The sequence below is a fragment of the Protopterus annectens genome, chromosome 3.part1 (assembly GCF_019279795.1).
Source record: "Protopterus annectens isolate FY-2018-M chromosome 3.part1, PAN1.0, whole genome shotgun sequence".
Classification (NCBI taxonomy): Eukaryota; Metazoa; Chordata; order Ceratodontiformes; family Protopteridae; genus Protopterus; species Protopterus annectens.
Window position 1 is genome coordinate 1,444,619,135 of NC_056732.1, and position 21,437 is coordinate 1,444,640,571.

Below are 21,437 nucleotides of genomic sequence, written 5' to 3' on the forward strand. Positions count from 1 at the left end.
GTCATCCAATTCCTTCTTGATGGTATGAATTGATGGGCTGAGTTTGAGATTGGGGATTGTGTAAACATTATAATATTGAAGAAGCTGAAAAAGACTGGAAACATGAGACACAAAGCATTATAGAAAATGGTGAAGTGTATATCACGTGGGCTCACCCATTACCAACAGTTCAAAAAACAGATGTGAGAAAACCAGGTATACTAGTCCATGAAAAGAAGACAAAAGTAGGACTGATCATTGAAAAGGCTACATTCAGTGACTACAGTGTCTTATGTACAAAGAGACACAAAGTCATAAAATACACTGACTTGTAGGCAGAAATTAGGGCATTGTAGAAGAAGGATACCTAGACAGTTCCAACAGTAGTAGGTGCAATGGGTCTTATAAAAAGAAGAATTTACAATCGTACTTGGATGTGTTACTGATATGTTACTGATACATATATAACTCCATATGAACTGCAGAAGGAGTCATTACGGAGTACATTGTGGGTGCGGCAAAGAGTGCTTCTGGCTAACATCAAAGACTGAAACAATACTAATTTCATGAACTTTAACTATAGTTTGACTTAGGAATGGGGTCCATTCCTGTCATGGTTTGGAAACCTAAAAGACTTGGATAAATTAAAAAAGTGAAACTGCAAAAACATGCAATGCAGCAAATCCAGTGACAAAGAAGCCAACTTAAGCAAATGGGTTTGAATTGGTTAGGTTACAGTAAAAGGATAAAAGTCTTTAAAAATGGCAAATCTTCCTAAGTTGAAATACACACAAAGTTCCATTCTACTTTGTCTCACACATTCACAACTGTGTGCGTCTATACATGTATTTGCTACTGACTTGTAAGGTTTATCTGAACAAGCAGCCAATTATGAGGCACATGACAAATGTCTCTCATAAAACTGGCTGTGCAGCAATGTTTAGCACACAAGCATTTGTTAGTCCAGTTTCAAAATAGATTATTTCTGCAATCATTCTGTAAAAGGGACTTATTTCACTAGGCATAGAAAACAAAAATCAGTTATCTAATAATTTAAACCATATTATAGCCCCATGCAGCTTGATCTAATGTCAAGGTGCTTCCATAAACAGCTACTATGAGAAAAAAAAGCTGAAAAGTTGAAGGCAATACACATGATCAGTTCATTTCAAGCTCTCAGATGAAATAAATACTGCACAGAAATAAAAAGCAGCACTGAGCTATAGCAATGTACAGATAACTGCTGTCACCATTCAGAAAGGGACACTGCTCAGTATACTTTGCCAGGATTTATTTATCACTGCTCCAATAAACCTACATTACAAAATAAATTATTATAATACCTTTATTCATTATTCTTACCTATGGCCAAAAAATGCAAAAGGTTTCTCCTGAAGGACTGGCAGTAATGCGTCAATGATCTCATTAACTATTTGTTTCATGTCATTAGCAAAAGGCTCTCTTGCACGAGATTCTCTTCCTGCAAGTCGCAGGGAGTAGACTGAAAAGAAACAGACCAAATCGTATTTGCTTCCAAACTACTAAACATAACTTAGAGTATCACTGTTAAAATGCTATTAGACTAATCAGTAACAAAACTGCTGCTGCACTCAGTCTGAGGTCACATAATCTAGTTAATATGCAACAGTGACTGCACAAAAGCATGATCATGAATAAAGTAAAGTTGTGAAAGTAAACTCACCATAACAGTAGATGTTTTACTAGATCACTGTTGCAGTAGCCTAAGCTATAAGGGATGTATCCTGCCAAGCACAGGCATAGCATGCTCATCTAGTACCCAAAGCCATTCCTTGATACGGCGCCCCTCGACATTATTGATGAGAAAAAAAACAGGTGATCAGTCTGGTGGCTAGCGCCCCTGAAATGCAGGAGCCAATCAAATTGTATTTTGTATCCCACCCCTGCCCTTCCTCAGCTGAGGAGCAATTAAAAAAAACAAGGGTCCACTATCAGGTACCTGGGGCTCCTGAAATGTGGGAGCCAATCGGGTTCCATTTCTATGCCCTGCCCCAACCTTCCTTCCTCAGATTTTAGATTGGGGGGGGGACAAATCTTTTTTTTCCTATAAACTGTAGCAAACTGCTTACTACAAATTTTCCACAGTTTAGACCACACATGGAAAGCTACAGTGCTCAAATTTGACAGGAAATGCAATATGAAAGCCAGTATGGACTGGATGGCCGATCACACTTCATAACACTTTGCACCTAGGGCATTTGCCTCCTCTGCCCCAGCTAGACTACGGCTGCCAAGGACTGAACATACGGCCAGCTTTCAATTCTCTAGGTTTGCTCATTGAGTTCTCAATCTGAATTCTCATCTAATGATATAATTCTGTAATATTTATTTTTACCATTGCTGTATATGTGCTTCTACTACATTGTATGGATTTGTTCTCAGTTTTTGCTTGTAAGTTCATGTGCATTTCAAAGATTGCAATATTTTTACTAATGTTTATTTCTGTGAAGCTTTTTTTCCCAGATCTCTGTTGAAAATGGGTAATATCTACCCAGTTGGACTTTCCTGATTACCAAATGTCAAATAAATAAATTCAGGGCATCTTCTATGTGCCCATACACTTACTGCAGCTTGAGAGTGAGCTAATATAAAAGTAGACGCACACAAGTCAAAAATAAGAGCTTTCTTACCCTAGAAACAAACGAGGCAAGAACCCTGCCAACAAAGTACACATTAGAAGAAGGGAAACGGAGACCCTTACCCTAGCAGAAAACAACAAGTAGAGGTGTTTAGTACTGCAGCAGTGATCTATTCAAACACCTCGACTTTTCTCCCCTTTCCCCAATTTCCATCCACCCCATCTTACTTTAACATTATACTTCCTACATACACATTACACTTGTGCTTCCATACACAACTATTTCAAAAACCTCTTATTCCAAAACCCTCCCCAAATGACATTACTACTACTACATATACACTTCTGCTTCTTGTTTCCTACTTCCCTAGCTCTATTTAATTTTTAGCCCCATTCCCAACCATCTTTCTCCCTCCCATACTGCTTTGCACTATATTCATTTATAATCACAATCCACCCTAACAGTACCTATCTATTTCACATTGTATATTTTTCTGTTCCCAAATAAACCCTCATTTCTTCTTATTTTGACTACATTATTACACTTTAGCCTTTAATACCCCTCTATTCCTTACATTCAAGAGGAGATACCAGGACAACCTACCTCTCCTCTTTTACAGAAAATTCTTCTCTTCTTACCTATCTTCATCCAGCTTTCAGAATTCAACATCACTGAATCTCCTACTATCCTATAGCTTCTTGATCTGATGTTGTCAGTCTTCACATAATCCTTGACTGTGGGCTCGGTTCTAAGCCTCAGAACCGACTCGGCCATTATTCCAGCTTGTGCCTTCCATGAACTCTCGAACTAAGCTCTATACACAATGCTCCCCAGCAAATTACCTCAGATCTCGTTTGCTACTTTGTAGTGCCAGAAGCATTCTGTCCAATCTCTCGAGCATAAGCATTTCTTGTAACAGTAAGAAAGTTTTTCTTCCTTACTCTATCTCTAAATTTTATCCTTTACTTCTATCTATACTACCCCACTCCTCTAGATATCTTTAGTGTGTGCGTGAGTGTATTTCTCGCTCTCCCTTACTGTTAGGTAGTCTCAAGTACCATTGTTGGTACTTTCTCCCATTTTACCTTCGGGTAACCTTCTTATACCATCGTTGGTAGTTCCTTTTTCCTTTCCTTTCCCTGATACATAAAACAAAAATAAGGGTGTGTGTGTGTGTGTGTGTGTGTGTGTGTGTGTGTGTGTGTGTGTGTGTGTGTGTGTGTGTGTGTATGTATCTGTGTATTAGGTGACCTTTGTTTTTCATAATGGCCGACAAACCCTCCAAAGGTACCTCTGGCTTCAAGAGGTGCCAAATGTGTGAAAGAAAGATGCCTAATTCAGATGGACGCACACTCTGTGTGTATTGTCTCAGTGCTGTCCATCTACAGGAAGACTGTGCAATCTGTCATGGGTTCAGTTCCAGAACCCTGACAGATTGCAAAGACAAACTGATATAGAAAGGCCTTTTTAAATCTGAAATCTGAATTTGAAGAGGCACTATCTGGTCTAAAGACAGAAGCCAGTTCCTCCTCTTCCTCACCTTCCTCTTCAAAACCTAAAAAGCTGAGTCAGTCGGTTTCAACAAATCCCTTGGAACCTCCTTCTTAAATGGCCAAATCTCCCATGGTGCCGACAGCCTCCTCTACACCAGTGGGCCAAGATTCTCATCCCTCGGTGCCATCAGCACTGACTTCTTCAGTACCAGCATCAGTGCACACTACTCTCCCTTTGGTACCAACCAACCATTTGGCACTGAAGGTTCTTCAGGCAGTAGTTTTGTCCTGTACAACCTACTCCCCCCCTCGATAGATCCATTTGCAGACTGTCCTCCTAGTCTTTTTTTGGAGATACGGCCACCAAGGTCTCTGCTGGCCTCCTCTATTTGATCCAATAAGAGTTTATCGGTGTCAGACATTAAGAGACTGGTGGACCAGCTCCTGATAGTGAGGGGATTACCTTCATCCATGGTTCCTAGCATTGTTAGCTCTGGAACCTTGCCTTCTTCTACCCCTATGCATATTACTCCAACTCCAGCTGAGATTTCGTAGCCCTTGGTGACGACCTTTCTGGCTTCGACTGTTTTGGTGCTGGCTAGAGCTCTTTCTCTGACACCAACAGATACCCCAAGTTCTACCAATTCCTCGGAACTGGAGACCTCCCGGGGTTGGACCTTCGTTGTTAATTCTGGGAGGGGGTGGGGTTCAACTTCGAAACTTTCGGAGCCTTCCATGCCCCTCAGTGCACTGGCATATGTAAGCTAGTCCCCAGCTTCTACGTCAAAGGTGGCTTCCTCAGTGCGGGATGGGACCACGGCTCCGAAGGAGTCTTTCGGTTCAGGGATCCCATCCCTCTATGGGGAGACCTGCCATCCTGGCTAGAGGCCCTTGTCCATTGTGGACAAACAGTCTATGCCTTCTCTGTCAGACCAAACATCGTGTCCATCTCCTCAGCTGGAGCTTCTGCCAGTCTCCACCTTGGGACAGAGGGCACAAAAGCCTCAGGACCAAACCTCTCAGGTTATGTCGTCTTCCGAAACCTCTCCGGAGCATCCCGCTGAAGAGGTACCTTCTAAGAAAAAGTGCAAGAGGTAGCACTTGGACTCCCATGAAGAGTCTTTCACAGAAGATACTGATTTTGATGAAGGGGAAGGTTCCCCTAAGTCACCCCCTGAAGATGTTTACTTCAGGGACATCCTAGAAGTCCTAAAACAGAGGGGTAGCCGGACTACCATTCAACCTTCCTCTGAGAAATCAGTATACCTAGAGGCTTTTAGTGCCCAGGCCTCTAACTGTTGGATTTCTCCACCCACTGACAATCTTATTAAGTTGATTGCTCAGCGGGCTTGGAAGATACCTGACTCTAGTGAGGCGATTCCCAAGAAACCCGATCACTTTCTCTCTGCCCCTAAAGATGAGCAACATTGGGCCAAAGGTATTCCCGTGGATGCCATGGTGGTTGTGGCAGCCACTAAAAAGGAGCTTGCAGATGAAAATCCTACTACCCATCCTCCTAACAAACAGTCTAGGATGCTGGATAGATTTGGGAAGCCCGTATACACTTCATCAATCTTCGCTCTCAGGTCCTTGAACTATATGGCACATTTGATCAGGCTTCAAAGAGATCTGATTAAAAAGCTTTCAGATAATCTTGCAGGAGCAATAGCCAAAGGAGTTTAAGACCAAGTTGCTTCTCAGCTCGCCACCCTAGAATCAAATCTCCAGTTCATCCATGAGGCTAATTGCTCATGCTGCCAAAGGGATGGCAAGAGCAGCGGATTCAGGCATAGCCATCAGGAGACATGCCTTGATGTGCTTATGTGATTTTGTGGAGCCATTTAAGCCTTCTTTCATCAATGCTCTGTTTGACGGATCATCCCTGTTTGTCCCTAATGTTAAAGAGACCCTAGCCAGATGTGAGAAAGATGGGAAGACCCAAACCAGAGGCTATGGCTCAAAAAGACCCAAGGACCTTTCCAGGACTCATGTGGTAATGAATTTCCCTGGGGCAGAGGGGGGAATAATAATGGACGACACCATTCAAGAGGCAGAAATGGCCCACAGAATCAGGGTTCCAGAGACTCTTTCTCTGGTAACTCCTATCAGTGCTCCTGAAAGGAGACCTGACTGTCTTCCTCTGCAGGCAGTCAGGGGATGGTTATCCCTGCACCAATCTGCCTGGCTAGAAATAACAAGTAATGGGTGCAGAGGATTATTACCAGAGGTTATGGCATCCCCCTTTCAGAAGAACCAAAAAGACCAAGGAAAATCCTGGACGTTCCACCCAGTCACAGGAAGGCAGCAGTCTTAGAAATTCAAAAACTGCTCGACAAAAGAGTCATCCAGGCAGTTCCACCAGACCAGAGAGGATCCGGAATTTAATCAAGATTCTTTTTAGTGCCAAAGAAAACAGGGGGTTGGAGACTGACTTTGAATCTCACTCAGTTGAAGAAATCTGTTCAACAAACCAAATTCCGGATGGTCTTGGTTCAATCTACACTTCCTTTCTTGGGAAAAGATGATTGGATGTGCTCAATAGATCTTCAGAATGGTATACATTCATTTGATTGGATGGTTGATCGAAATATGGTCAAAAGCAGTGCGGCAAAACCTCAAAAATACAAAAGCAATTATTGCGAATCGCAAAATATCCACCCTTTTTTACCCATGGTAGCGCTTGTTTAGGTGGTAGAGCGGTCAGAAATGTCGCATTTGGTGTTTTGTATGATATTAAAACCATTCGGCAATGAGAAATTCAGTAATAACACTTGGTGTTATACCCAATCGAGCAATGTTAGCTCGATCAAACAAATGTATTCCCTTCAGAATACGTACTACCATATAAAAGTGGACAAGCAGTCTGGAAGATTCCTGCACTTCTGGCAGGGAGCCAGTCACTATCAGTTCAGGGCACTGCCCTTTGGTCTCACCACAGCCCCCGGGTGTTCACTAAGTCCATGGTAATGGTAGCAGCCCATCTCAGACTGCTAGGACTCTGAGTGTTTCTCATATCTAGATGACTGGCTCCTCACCACTTCCACCAGGCGTCAACTCCTAAAGGCATGTGATTACACTTTTCTCCTTCATTTCAACTTAGGAATTACTACAAACTATGAAAAATCCCATCTAGAACCATCATAGCGCATAGAGTTCATTGGAGCTATGTTCGACACAGTCACTAGCTTTGCATCACTTCCTCTAGAAAGACTTGGACTCAGATCACAAGTGAGACAGATCATTTAAAGCAAGAAATTATCAGCAAAACTCATTCTACAGGCTCTAGGTTCAATGGCATCCTCTATCACTCTAGTTCCCCTGCCAGGTATCACATGCAAATTCTTTAAAGGCTTCTGGCCACCCAATGGTCCTTACTGAACCAACCAATGTCCCGTCTGACTGTGATCACCACTCACTGCAAGGAAGATGTAAGTTGGTGGCTTCACTCCAACAAAATATCGGGTTGTCCCTTTGTCCCTCCTCAACCCCAAGCCATAGTGACCACAGATGCATCCCAGATAGGGTGGGGGAGGCATTATCTGGGAAACACAGTTCAAGGCATTTTATCCCAGCTGGAGGCCTACTTGCATAACAATGTCCTACAGATGAGAGCTGTGCTCTTAGCATTACAGGCATTTCAAGATACCCTCCCCTTGGGAACAATTGCAATACAGACAATATGCCAGTAGTCTGGTACATCAACAAGCAAGGAGGAACCAGGTCTTACTCTCTTTGTCAAGAAGCACTCAGTTTGGCAATGGGTGATTTCCTCTGGCCACTTTCTGACAGCAACACAGATCATGGACAAACTGAGCAGAACCATATTCATGCCTCATAAGTGGTCTCTCAATCCAGTGGTGATGGACAATGATGGACAAGATTTTCCGTCACTATGGCCAACCTTACTGCTACATGTTTGTGTCCCCTCTGAACAACAAATGCAGCAGCTACTTTGCCCTAATCCTCCCCTCCCCGGGAGTCACCAAGAGATGCTCTGCTTCATGATTGCCCCCCCCCGGTCTATTCTACACCTTTCATCTGATTCCACTGATATGTTAGTTTCTAAAGAAAGCCAGCAGGACGAAGACCAGAATAATTCTCATTGCCCCATTGTGGCCTCAACAGCTCTGGTTTCCCTTCCTATGGCCTCAACTGCTTTGGAAACCTTGGATACTGGACCCAGCTCCAGACCTATTGTCCCACGTGGAGGGACTGGTTCATATTTATCTACAATATCTCAAGCTCACTGCGTGGCTTCTCCAGTTCCCATGTGCCAGGCATCCCTCCCTCCCTCACCTCCCCGGTCCACGCATCAGTTTAGCCCACCACAAACTTTCAACTAGAAAATTGCACCATAACAAGTGGCTAAAGTTTACTAAGTGGTCGCTAGACTGTAATCTTGACCCATATTCAACACCTGTTGACAAAGGTTTAGACTTCTTAGCCTTACTCCATGAATCTGGTTCATGAGCCTCTACGATTCGGGTGCATCTTGCTGTGATATCTAACTTCCATATTGATTTCAATGGTTCATCACTTATGCCCAGGGTTGCTAAACGTCCCTATTTGGGTGGGACTATCCCGAGATCAGCAGCCTGATCCCTAGTCCCACACTGCTGGTTTAAATCCCGGGCAGCCTCCGCTTTGTTTTTTTTTTTTTTTTTGCAGTTCCACATTAAACAGAAGTAGCTCCGTGTTTAGAGATTTTTGATTGGCCCGTATACCAGTATACGGGCCAATCATAAAATCGCAAAACAGAGCTACTTCTGTTTAATGCGGAACTGCGATGTTCCGCATTAAACAGAAGTAGCTCTGTGTTTATTTATTTTTGATTGGCCTGGGCCAATCAAATAAAAAATAAACACAGAGCTACTTTGCTAATTTTGTTTAATGTGGAACTCTGATGTTCCACATTAAAGACGAGGAAGAGCTTTTTTTTTTTTTTTAGTCTTCACTTACAGTGAAAGACTTTTTTTTTAGTGTTCACTTTGTCACTGCCTCGCCAGTCGGAAATCTGGCAACCCTGCTTATGACACAAACTTTGTAAAGTTTATTTAAGGTTTTTTTTTAAGGTTTTGTTTTAAAGGAACCTAATGCTCAGACCTCCATATAAAGAACCCTCTGCCCCATGGGATTTGAATTTCGTACTTCAGTCCCTTATTTCTCTCCCTTTTGAACCTTCAGCAACATGTGACTTAAAATTCTTGTCCTGGAAAACTTTATTTTTAATAACGATCACTTCTGCCAGGTGAATATCAGAAATACAAGCTTTTTCCTGCAAATCCTCCATTTGTTATTTCATAAGGACAGGGTCCCCCTCTGGACAAATCATTCCTTCCTGTCAAAGGTTGTTTCAGAGTCAAATATCAATCAGACCTTACATCTCCCAGTCCTTTTTCCTAATAAAGGGGTATACTGTCTACAATAGCTAGTTGTATACAGGCAATTACATTTCTACATTCACAGAACAAGGGATATTAGAAAATCCGACCAACTATTTCTTACCTTTTCTTCACTATTTTTAGGTAGTCCAGTGTCTAAACTTACCCTACCAAAATGGCTTAAGGACTGCATCACCTTTGTTTGCAACAAAAAGGGAATCGACGCACCAGGTCCTGTAAAAGCACATTCAACAACAGCTACAGCGGCATTTGCAGTTTTTCATGCCACAGCTTCTTTAGATGATATTTGTGCAGCAGCAGCATGGGCATCTCCTCATACTTTTATTACATATTACAAACTGGATCAACTCTCTTGGGGACGTGAATAATTCAGCTCGAAGGTGCTCAGGAATATTCTTCCATGAGACCTCCCAAGATTCAGGTAGACAGGGACTCTGTCCTACAGTCAAAGATTATGTGAAGATTGACAACATCAGATAAAGAAGTTATGTCTTACCATAATGTTCTATCCGTGTTGTCAATCTTCAATAATCGTTGACACCCCCCCTTCCCCCAGCTTTTAGAACTCTTGCTGGATCGAATATTCCCTAAGACTGGCTTCACAACAGGGACACATATGGTATCTTATCTATTATTTCTTGTCTGTCACTATAATTTGCAAACTTGATCTGAGGTAATTTGGTAAGGAGCATTGTGGGTAGAGCTTAGTTCGAGAGTTTTTTGAAGGCATGAGCTACAGTAACATCTGAGTCGGTTCAGAGGCTTGTAATCAAGCCCACAGTCAAGGATTAGTGAAGATCGACAGAAAAGATGGAACATTATAGTAAGACATAACTTCTTTTTTCCTTCTTCATTGCTACTTCCCCACCACCTGACATCTATAAAATACAGATTCCTTTGCTTAATTATGTTACTCTTCTGTCCTCCATTCTTCTCTTCCTATTGTGCCATCTTTCATCCTGACATGATTCATTAACATCTCACAACATCTCTCCAGCTCTGTAGCAACCACCTATCCATACTTCCCTCTTTACACTCTCCACACATTACACCAAACCTATTTAATATTGCCCCTCACCTTTATTCCAAATATAGGCAGATGAATTGCACTTCAACTCAAACCAAAACAAAATTAATTGCAAGAATACTCCCCAAAAAACATGTATGCATAATTCCCCAATATATTAAAATCCTTCTAGGAGGAGATATACACCCTAATCCTGGCCCCACCTATCACAATGAACATAAAGATAATTCTCTCCCACACACTTCTGTAACCTGACACCAGCCAATCTCCACTCCTCGTGACTTAATTTTTGCTGCAATAAATGTTAGAAGTATAAGAAGTAAAACTGCTGAACTACATGCCTGGATTACCCAACACAAGCCTCATGTTCTTGCTGTAACTGAAACTTGGCTTAAACCCATAAACTACTCCGAAGTTATACTTCCTGGCTATAATATCATCTGTAATGACGGTATAAAGAGGAAAGGTTTTGGTACTGCTTTAACATTTCACAGTACCAATCACATTTCCGCTTACAGCAAACCAACACAAAAATTCAATTCAGCAGAGCGTCTTACCGCTTTCCTCAAAATAAACAAGTATAAACAAATATGTATTACTGTCCTTTATATCCTCTCTTGGCGACAATACAGCTATACTGAAAGAGATCCCACACTGGATATCCATAACATTTCCACAAGAAAAAAATATTACTGGGTGATGTAAATGTCAATTGGTTGGACAAACTCTAACTCCCCTACATCTAGCATGAACTTGTATGGTTTCACACAACTAATTAATAGTCCTACACATTATAGCAAGACATAAAATTCTCCATTACACTGGATCCTAGTAGCAGACCCTTGCAAATCCTCCATCACAGGTACAATGTCAAGACTCTCTCAGTCATCATCTCCCTGTCTATGTGACTAGACATCTCACACATCCAGTTAAACAGCATAGTAATAAAACAACACATAACTTTTCCAAGTTTAACCAGAAATGTTCATTACTACACTATCATCTATTAAATGGAATTCCTAAAAATCATCCCCTTAGACGATGCTGTAACTGAATTCAATACAACTTTTCTAAATATCCTAAATAGCCTTATACCTCATAGAAGGAAGAGACTGAAAACAAATAATGCAATTTGGCTATCTAAAGAGAATAAAATGCTAACGCAAGATAGAGAAAAAGCATGGAAAGAAAGGCACACTATAAAACACTTCAGTATCTTGAAAACTTCAGAATTCTTCTGTTTTACCATATACCTGTGTAATCTGCGCAACTGTTTTTTTGTCCCATCCACCTACGCAGCTGTTGTGGTGGTCTTAAATCTTCATGGCTTTGAGCTGCCCGCCTCTAGTACAAAGTCAACACTGGACACTCCCCAAGTCACATTACATCAGTTCAATCGACTGTTTATAGTGAGAAAGTACAGTTGTGTACACTTACCATAAATGTAGATGTTTGAGTGTATTCACTGTTGTAGTTGTCACATTTAGATTATCTGCTTGCAGTAGCCCTCAGTCGGCCTGATTAACAAAGTATTGGGTCCTGCGTCAGTTGCTGTCCCATCTTCCATGACATCAGGTAGTCAGGGGTATAAAGCATGCAGCTGACACCATCACATCAGTTTTTCTTTCCCCAGATGTCAGGTGCCCCCATAATGGGAAGCAATTATATATATAAAAGGTTACACCTCCAACAAAAAAGCAAATACAACAAAAAGCTTTAAACATATTAAGCAAGAATAGAGGTATAGCCAATAGAAGTCAGGGGGTTGGAGGGAGGGTAACTAGGACTGCAACAGTGAATACGCACGAACATCTACATTTATGATAAGTGTACACAACTGTACTATGTTCTTCGTGTTTCACTGTTGCAGTCATCACATTTGGGTAGATTCCCAAAGCTAAGGATGGGAGGAGGAAATTAGATAGCATTAGGGCCAGCTATAAGGCCCTGCAAGACTGCAGTGGCAAAGCCAGCTCTGGATTTGGAGAAAATTGGCAAATGGTAATGCTTGGTGAAGGTATGTACAGAACTCCAAGTAGCAACTTCTAGGATGTCCCTGGTAGGGACACCTCTGAGAAAGGCTGTAGAGGTAGATGCAGCTCTGGTAGAATGTGGTCTAATCAGCTGTGGACTAGGCTTTCCATGGTGCTTATAGCAGAAATGAATGCAATGGCCTATCCATTTAGAAATGGTTTGCTTTGAAATGGCCTTCCCTTCTGCCCCCGCAGCAAATGCAACCAGCAGTTGTTCAGATTTCCTGAGAGGTTTAGTCGTGTCCAAATAAAATCTAAGTTGTCTGTGCACATCTAAGGAGTGCAGAATTATCTCCCCTTTGTTCTGTGGATTAGAAAAAGAAGGTTGGCAAATGAATGGACTGATTAAGGGCCACACTGGATACCACCTTGGACATGAAGGAGGGATTGGTCCTGAGGGACACCCTATCCGCATGAAAAATTATGAAAGGCTCCACTGCCATGAGGGTCTGTAATTCAGACACCCTTCTAGCTGAAATGATGGCTAAAAGGAAGGCTGTTTTCCAAGAAAGGAATTTCAACTCTGCATTTGCAGCTGGCTCAAAAGGAGGTAGAGTGAGTTTTTCCAATACAAAGTTAAGGTCCCAGGCTAGAGTAGGGGCTCTCCTGGGTGGTCATAAGTTTTTGGCCCCTCTGAGGAACTGCTTCAGCAGTGGATGAGAGAAGAGGGGTGGTTCTGTGTTGTAATGAGCTGAAATGGCTGAGGCATGAATTTTGATGGAGGAAAAGGAAAGGCCCTTGTGCAGCATCTCAGTTAAGTATTGAAGAATCTGAGGTAAACTGGGCGCTGCTGTGCCCACCCCCCCCCTGAGTTTGGTTCCAGAAACAGACTCTTTTCCATTTTCAGCATAGGATTTTCTAGTACTAGGTCTCCTTGCCTCCAGAATGACATCCAACACTTGCTTACTGAGGGATGGTAACGGAGATATCAGGTAATTAGCCAGACTGTCAGGTTCTGAGTTTGAAGCTGTGGGTGCAGAATCTGGCCCTCCTGCTGTGACAGCAGGACAGGGGACTGAGGCAGGTGCCATGGTGCTAGCAGTGACACACTGTATAAAAGGGGGTACCAGTGTTGGCGTGGCCAGTCTGGGGCAATCAGTATCATCCTTGGTTTGTCCTGTTTTATCTTTAGTAGTACCTTGGAGAAGAGAGGCAGAGGAGGAAAGGCATAAACTGATAGGTTTTTCCAGGTGAAGGACAGGGCATCCACTTTCCAAGCTTTTTTGTGGGGAGTCCTTGTGCAGAATTATTTCAATTGGTAGTTCTGGGGGGAGGCAAAAAGGTCCATATCTGGGCTCCCCCCCATTTGTTTCTCAACAAGTTGAACATCTTTGGTTCCAGTTTCCACTCGTGTGGGTCCATGAAATTTCTACTTAGATCGTCTGCCAGTGTGTTTAGCTTTCCTGGCAGGAACTGAGCCTGTAGGTGCACTTGGTAACTCAAGGCTGTGTTCCACACAGCCATGGCTAGTCTGCAAAGTGGGTATGAGTGGGTTCCCCCCTGCTTGTTTATGTACCACATAACCGTTGTCTTGTCTGTCTTTACTATTAATTGTCCTGGAAGGATGTGGTCATTGAAGGTTGTCAGAGCATTATGTACAGCTAACATTTCTTTCTGATTGATGTGCAGGTGCATTTGACTTGGGTTCCATTTGCCCTAAATGCACTTCTCTGCCAAGTGAGCCCCCCATGCATAGTCTGATGCGTCTGTTGTTAGGGTTTGGGCGGCAGGGGGTAGAGTGAATGGCAGTCCCTTGTTTTGGTGACAGGCATCTGCCCACCAAAGGAACTCTATCTGTAGACAAGGAATGATAGGAAGCATTGCTTCTAGATCCTGAGAATGTTGACACCACAGGCTTTTTAGATACCACTGTAGTTTCCTCATATGCAGTCTTGCATATGGAATTAGTAGAATGCAGGAGGCCATGAACCCCAGGGCTTGCAGTATTTTCCTTGCAGATAGCTGGGTCTTTGTGGCCAGAAGTTTGAAGTAGGCTGTCAAATGAACTTGTTTTTCTGGCATGAGAAAAGCCATCTGGGAAGTTGTGTTCAAGCTTGCTCCTAGGAATACAATTTGTTGGCAGGGTACAAGATGTGATTTCTTTTTGTTTATAGTGCACCCCAGGGAAGTTAGCAATTTCTGTACAAATGCCAGATGATTCAATAGTATGTCCTGGTTTTCTGCCTGAATTAGACAATCGTCCAGGTAAGGATATATTTAGATATTTCTTTGCCTGCAAAATGCAATGACTGGAGCTAGGCACTTCGTGAATACCCTGGGTGCAGTAGATAAGCCAAAGAGCAGTGCAGAGAACTTACAGTGCATGTTTCCTGCTTTGAAGTGTAGGTATCTTCTGCAGGATTCCCTTATTGGGATGTGCAGGTAAGCTTCCTTTAAAATCCAGTGTTGCCAACCAAGCATCTTTGCCTAGCATAGGAAGCAGTTGGTGAAGAGTTAGCATCTTGAATTTTGGAATCACCAAAAATGTGTTTAGGATAGAGAGGTCCAGCATAGAATGCCAGGAGTGGTCTTTTCTGGGTACCAGGAAAAGTCTTAAGTAGAAACTTTGTCCTCGTTCCTCTTCTGGAACAGGTTGAATAGCCCTGATGCTTAAGAGAGCTAGAATTTGCTTTTGAGCCTCCGCCCACTGATTTGGGGGTAGGTCTGGCCAACCGTTTGGGGTTGGTAAGGAGTGAAAGTGGAATCTGTATCCTTGAGAAACTATATTTAAAACCCATTTGTCCTGGGGAATGAGTTCCCAATTTCTTGCCTGCTGTGCAATCTTTCCCCCTAAGGGAACAGTCAGTTGTGCAGGGCTTGGAAGATTTAAAGTTAAGTCATTGAGACAGTTTACCATAGGGGGGAGTCTTACCACTCCCTGCTTTGTAAGTGGCAGCCCTCCACTGCTTAGCCCTGTGAGAGCCTTGGGACTGAAGCCTGGGTGTTCTGCTGGTTCTGGGTTTGGACTGAGAAGGCCTGGAAGAGGCAGGAAAGGACCAATTTTTAGAGGGCCAATGCCTACTAAATCTGGGAAGCTGTACTTGCAGGAAATCTTTAACAGTTTGCATATATTTAGCTTTTTCCTCCAGCTTTTTAAGTACTTCTTCTGCTTTGTTGCCAAACAGGCGGTCTTGGTTTAAGGGAGCATCCAGTAATTTAGCTTTAAAATGATCTGGCAAAGATTGCTCCTTAAGCCAAGCATGCCTTCTAAGTACAGACCCAGTGACAGCAGCCCTGCAAGATGCCTCTAGTGAATCAAAATCACATTGCAAAGAATGTTTTCCAACTTGTCCAGCAGAATGCATTAAATCCTGTAAATCTTTATTTTCAGCACAGTCAGGAATCAACATCAATTTCTGTTTAAGCAATCCAATAATATGCTGCTGATACTTTAACATATGAAATTGGCAGTTTAAGGCCCTAATGGCCAAGGTTGCAGAAGTGTATAGTTTCTTACCCCATCTATCCAGCACCCTTGAATCTCTATCAGAGGGGGTAGGATTTTTGGCAGTAGTAGCCTTAATGCCCTTGGGTCCCTGTGAAATGGTCTCAAGATCCGCAGCAGGATTTTTAAAAAGGAACTTGTGAGAATCAGGAACCCTGTAATATCTATCAGGTTTTCTGGGAGCAAGAGGTAAGGAGTCAGGGGCCAAGCTAGATTCTGAAAAGGCATCATCAACAGGGGGGATAGCTAAAGGCCTGTGTTGTGGCAGGAGTAAGAAATCCCTAAGCTTCTTTTAGAGTCAGAGTAATCCTGGCTTTCCCAGCGAAAATGCTCCCTAAGAGTGTGCAAGGTTTCACCAAAAGAGAAATCCTCTGGAGGGGAAGCAGAGGGAATACAGTCCTCTGCATCAGAATCCTCACAGGTAGATAAGGGTATATCGCTGTCATCAGAGGAAACAGAAATTTCAGAATCCTGATCAGAAGAATCATAAGCAAACTCAATCCTTGGTCTCTTAGAGGGGGAATATTGGCTTCCCCTGATTAAAATAATAAGGTCTTCAGCCATTCTTATCATTTGTTTTTTAGGCATAGAGGCCTGACCATGTGGTCTGGGCATTGGTTTTCTAGGCATGGATCGAGTTTTAGGCCTTGAAGAAGACGATGGTGTCAGTTTAATATGCATGTCAGTAGGCCTGAATAAACCCTCAGAAGCCGGTGCCTGCAGAGCAGCTCAGGACACATCCAAGGTAGAGACACCCGCAGGTTCCACAGTTGAAGCATCTTGCAGCATACCGGACTCCAAATGGGTCTCAGTAGAGGCCTGCAAATGTGCGGTATCAGGGGCTGTGAAAGCACCTCACTGAGTACTGGCGAACTGGCGACTAGCTTAGGAGAAGCATCGTCGGCAGCTTTGGACCTATGAGGTCTGTGTCGGTCTTTATATTTGCATTTTTTTCAGAATGTCGGTAGTCGGATGGCTTACCGAAGCCATATCTGGATAATTGAACAGAGTACCAAAATCTTTAGAAGCGTAAATATACCGACAACGAATAGTTCGTTGTTTAAATAAGGCACAAAACCGACAGCAAGGTACGTCACGGTCAGGGCCTAGGCAAGGAATGCAGTACGAATTAAAATCTTTATGAGGTACTTGCTTTCCACAAGAAATACAATTACTGACTTTTACTGACATTGGTTTAGAGCAAGAAAAAGTTTATCCAACAGGGTACTTAGCTTAGTTGAAGACTTTGATTCTGAAACTCGAAAATGAAAATTTCAGGATTCGGCCGACTGGCACTTGAGAACTGCTTCTGCTACCGCACGGCAAGAAAGACTGATGTAATGGCATCGACTGCATGCTTTATACCCCTGACGTCATGGAAGATGGGACAGCAACCGACATACGACCAAAGACTTTGTTAATCAGGCCGACTGAGGGCTATTGCAAGCAGATAACCCAAATGTGATGACTGCAACAGTGAAACATGAAGAACATCTTGGTAAAAGCCCACCCCTTTAGCTTCTGAATCTTGAACTATTTCATCTTCTGTCTTTTCACTTTCTACTACTACAAAAAAAAAACTGTACCTATTTCTACTTCATTTTGCTGTTTGTGCTTAGGAGTTCAACTGCATTTAGTTTGCTATATTTATTACGCTACTTTATTTGTGCTGTCTGTTACAGTTGTGACTTGTGAGCTACTGTTTCAACGCAGTCTACTGATTAACTATATGTCATTGCTATCTACTGCAATTCAGTACTGTTTAACTGCATTTTACTGCATTTCGTTGTTGTTTAACTGTATTTTTTCATACTGCGAGATCTATTCCATTGACTATAAGTGATTAATCTGTGCATCATTGTGAGTTTTTTCTTACGGAGTTCTTAACCTTAAAATTGAGTAGTATAGTCTAGATACAGGTCTGCGGCATCCTGAGCTTCAGCTGCACATTTTTAAACCCTTTTTGAGGTATTTCAGCTACAAGTTTTCCCTTAGTAGTACTTGTGTTATCATCTAGTAGTACTACTCATAGACCTTCCTCCCTTTACCCTCTTAGCTCTTTCAATTTCTGACAAATATCGATGGACAATTTCCTACATTTTCTCCTGCAGTCTGGTCAGTAAGCAACTGTCTCATGTACACAGACAACTTTCTACTACCACCACCTAGGAACACAATTTTTGAGATATACAAATACATCAAACACCTAGTGTCATTGTTCTCATCCCCACAAACCAGTATATCTGGCACTGAGAAGGTTGGCAACATTAACACCACACCTCAAACACCACCCACACCTACACAACACACACCCACATATGCGGAACAAAAGCATACCCAAACAAAAGAGACCTCCAAGGCATAAACGCACGCAAACTCCACTGTCCACTACACCACAAATAGTCCACACACGTCTCACAGCCACTAAGGCCTAAACATAAACCCAACATATTAGTTATAGGAGACATCACTGTGAGACACACAGATGTGCCCCTCACCAGGCTGGATAAGGAGAAAGTCATGGTTAGTTGTTTGTCGGGTGCCAGAATCCGCTATATCTCCAATGCACTCAAGTCTCTCAACAGGTACTGTTATGACTCTGTCATAGTCCATGTTGGAGTGAATGACATGAGACATACCTCCCTGGACTATATGAAGAGAGACATGATCAAGCTTGCTGAGTATGTGTCCCATGCAGGTATGTCCCTAGCCTTAAGCAGCATTCAACCGTCACCCAGAATGATGCCTCAATACAAACAGAAAATGACTGACTTTAACAAATGGCTTAGTTTCTGGTGTCATTCAAAGGGGATCCAGTACCCGACAGCCTGGGATGACATGACTGACAAGGCACGATGCTTTGCCAGAGATGGCCTGAATCTGTCTTCCTTGGGCTTCAAGCTCCTGGCAAAGGCTGTTGCCTTCCCCATAGTGCCTTTTTTAAGCAATGCCATGCGGTCAAAACTACCAACATGAAAATTTCATCAAAACGTAAATTAGGGTTATACTGCTAAACGCTAGGAATCTAAAATTAAAACTGCACTCATTGCAAGCATTCTTAACCCTGGAAGAAGTTGACATTTGTGCAGTCACAGAAACCTGGTTCAAAGCTGAAGACAGCACTCCAGCCATACCAGGTTACGTTACTCATCCTATCATTCAATCAGACCCCAAGCCATGGGCAGCAAAACAAAAGGAGATGGAGTTGCAATATATATAAAAGACATACACACATCTAGGCTGGTCAAACGGTATGATGCACAGGAAATACTCCAGGTACAGTTAACAATTAACAAGACCCCTATTCAAATCATAGCTAGCTACAGGCCTACAAATCTGACCCAAGATGCCCACTCCACCTATCTGGACCTCTTTGAATCTATCAGATTCAACCCTTTACCTTGATCCTGGGCGACGTTAACTATCCAACCACAGATTAGAAGAAATGCTCATGCCAAAACACAAATGCCCAGAGATTCCTCGATTTCATCAATGCAAATGCCTTGGACCAGTTGACTGACACTCCCACAAGAGGTGAAATATCTTGGACTTGGTATTAACCAACATGAGTAACCACTGCAGCATCTCTACAGTGTCATTATCCCTGGTAAGATCTGACCACAAAGCATTCACTTTCGAAGTCACCCCCCCCCCCCCCCGGCTAGGATCAAACAAAAAAACTTCTCAAAAGCTGATTACAGCCTCCTGAGGGAAGGTATAAACAGATTCACGGCCCCCTCCCCCTCCACAGAAACTGGCACATATGTCCAGACTTACACCAAAGTACTATATGAGCATTTATATAGCTGCAAGGGATCAGGAATACCAGACAGGAAGAAATCCTCCTCCTCAAGGAAGAGTAAACCTGTCTGGTGGACATCTGCAATAAATAAACTCTATAATAATAGGGAAAAAATTGCTGTCCAGGACAAGGAAGGAGCAGGTGTCTAATTGGAGCCAACCTCTCCTTAGCCTGAACAAGCAAATAAGAGCACTAGTGAATTCCTCCAAAGCAAACCGAGTCCAAACTGGACACATCTACTAAAGACAATCATAAGGCTTTCTTCACATATGTCCACAATCTCAAGGGAAGCACCCAGATCTGCTCAGAACTGGTGGTCAAGGACACCACATACACAAACCCTGTAGATCTAGGCAACCTGCTGGCAGACAGGTTCATTGAAAACTTCACTCCTCTGTCACCCCCCCCTCCCCCCAATCAGTAAAGCAGGACATCCCCAGTACCTGCCCGTCCCCTTATCTCTAGGGAACAAGTCATCACTACCCTCTCAAAGGCAACAAAATACAGCCTCTATGGGACCCGATAACATCCCAAGCTGCATCCTACATGAACTCAGGCAGGAACTTGCAGCACCATTAGGCACCCTATTCAACCAAAGCCTGAGTTCCGGCTTTGTCCCAGCCGAGTGGAGGACAGCTACTGTCATCCCTTTGCACAAAGGTGAAGCATCCACTGATCCAGGAAATTATAGACCCATCAGCCTAACTAGCCTGATTTGCAATGCCATGGAGTGGATTATCATGGACTTCATTAACAAGGGACCCAGGATCACTTCTGTGACCTTGCTTGACAGGGACACTGGGAACTAACTTTGGGTGGCATGATGCCAGGGAATCTTCTTGGGCTAGGCTTATATAGGCTCTAGGGCCGTTAGCCTAGTCCACACCTATGAACATTAGCAACCTCCAGACACTTGATCCCACACAGTTTGATTTTGTCAAGGGGAGGTCATGCCTGTTAAATATGGTTGACTTGTTTGAGACAGTCACCAAGACCATAGACACATATCCACAAGTCAAGCTCCACTCGAGTAACCTGCATGCGAGATCTCAACCTGGTCTGTGACATCAATAGGACTTGTTAGTAGGACAGATTTGTGTCCCAGAGACTCCCCTTTTTATGGAATAGACTCCTTCCCCACGTAAAGCAGAGTACCTCAATAAACCTTTTTTAAGTGCAATCTGGATAACTGGATGGGGAATAGAAAATACACCCCTGGGATTCCACCTACGTCCCTGCTGAACAGTGGCATAGGGTGCTGACTTGGAACATGAGCTAAATTCTTGGCTAGGCTTGTAAGGGCCTCAGGGGCCAATAGCCTAGTAACTTTCTATGATCCTATAAATTGTACTAAAAAGCAAATAAATTAAGGCAAAAAACTATACTACAATAACTTTCAGAATAATACCAAACACAACCCTAAAAAAATGTGGACATCTGTTAAAGAAATTTTACATCCCAGTCAAAAATTAAACCCAAACACCTCTCCTGATAACTCACCATTTGAAACTGCAATACAGTTCAGCTCTTACTTTATAGATAGTATAGCATCTCTAACCAAGGATTCCGCAACATCTAATCCAAACTCTGCACAACAGGCACATATCATCACTTCCACTTTCACCTTCAAACCTGTGC

The 21,437-nt window shown here is 42.8% G+C and overlaps 1 protein-coding gene across 4 annotated transcripts in view; it reads right to left on the minus strand.

Annotated features, from left to right (window-relative positions):
* OLAH (oleoyl-ACP hydrolase) overlaps window positions 1-21,437 on the minus strand; it is an 891,885-nt gene that overhangs the window by 505,162 nt on the left and 365,286 nt on the right. For all 4 annotated transcript variants that reach the window (XM_044067516.1, XM_044067517.1, XM_044067520.1 and 1 more), the window contains one exon: window positions 1,342-1,480. In XM_044067516.1, coding sequence (XP_043923451.1) covers window positions 1,342-1,480 — 139 coding nt within the window. The remainder of the gene's footprint in view (window positions 1-1,341; window positions 1,481-21,437) is intronic.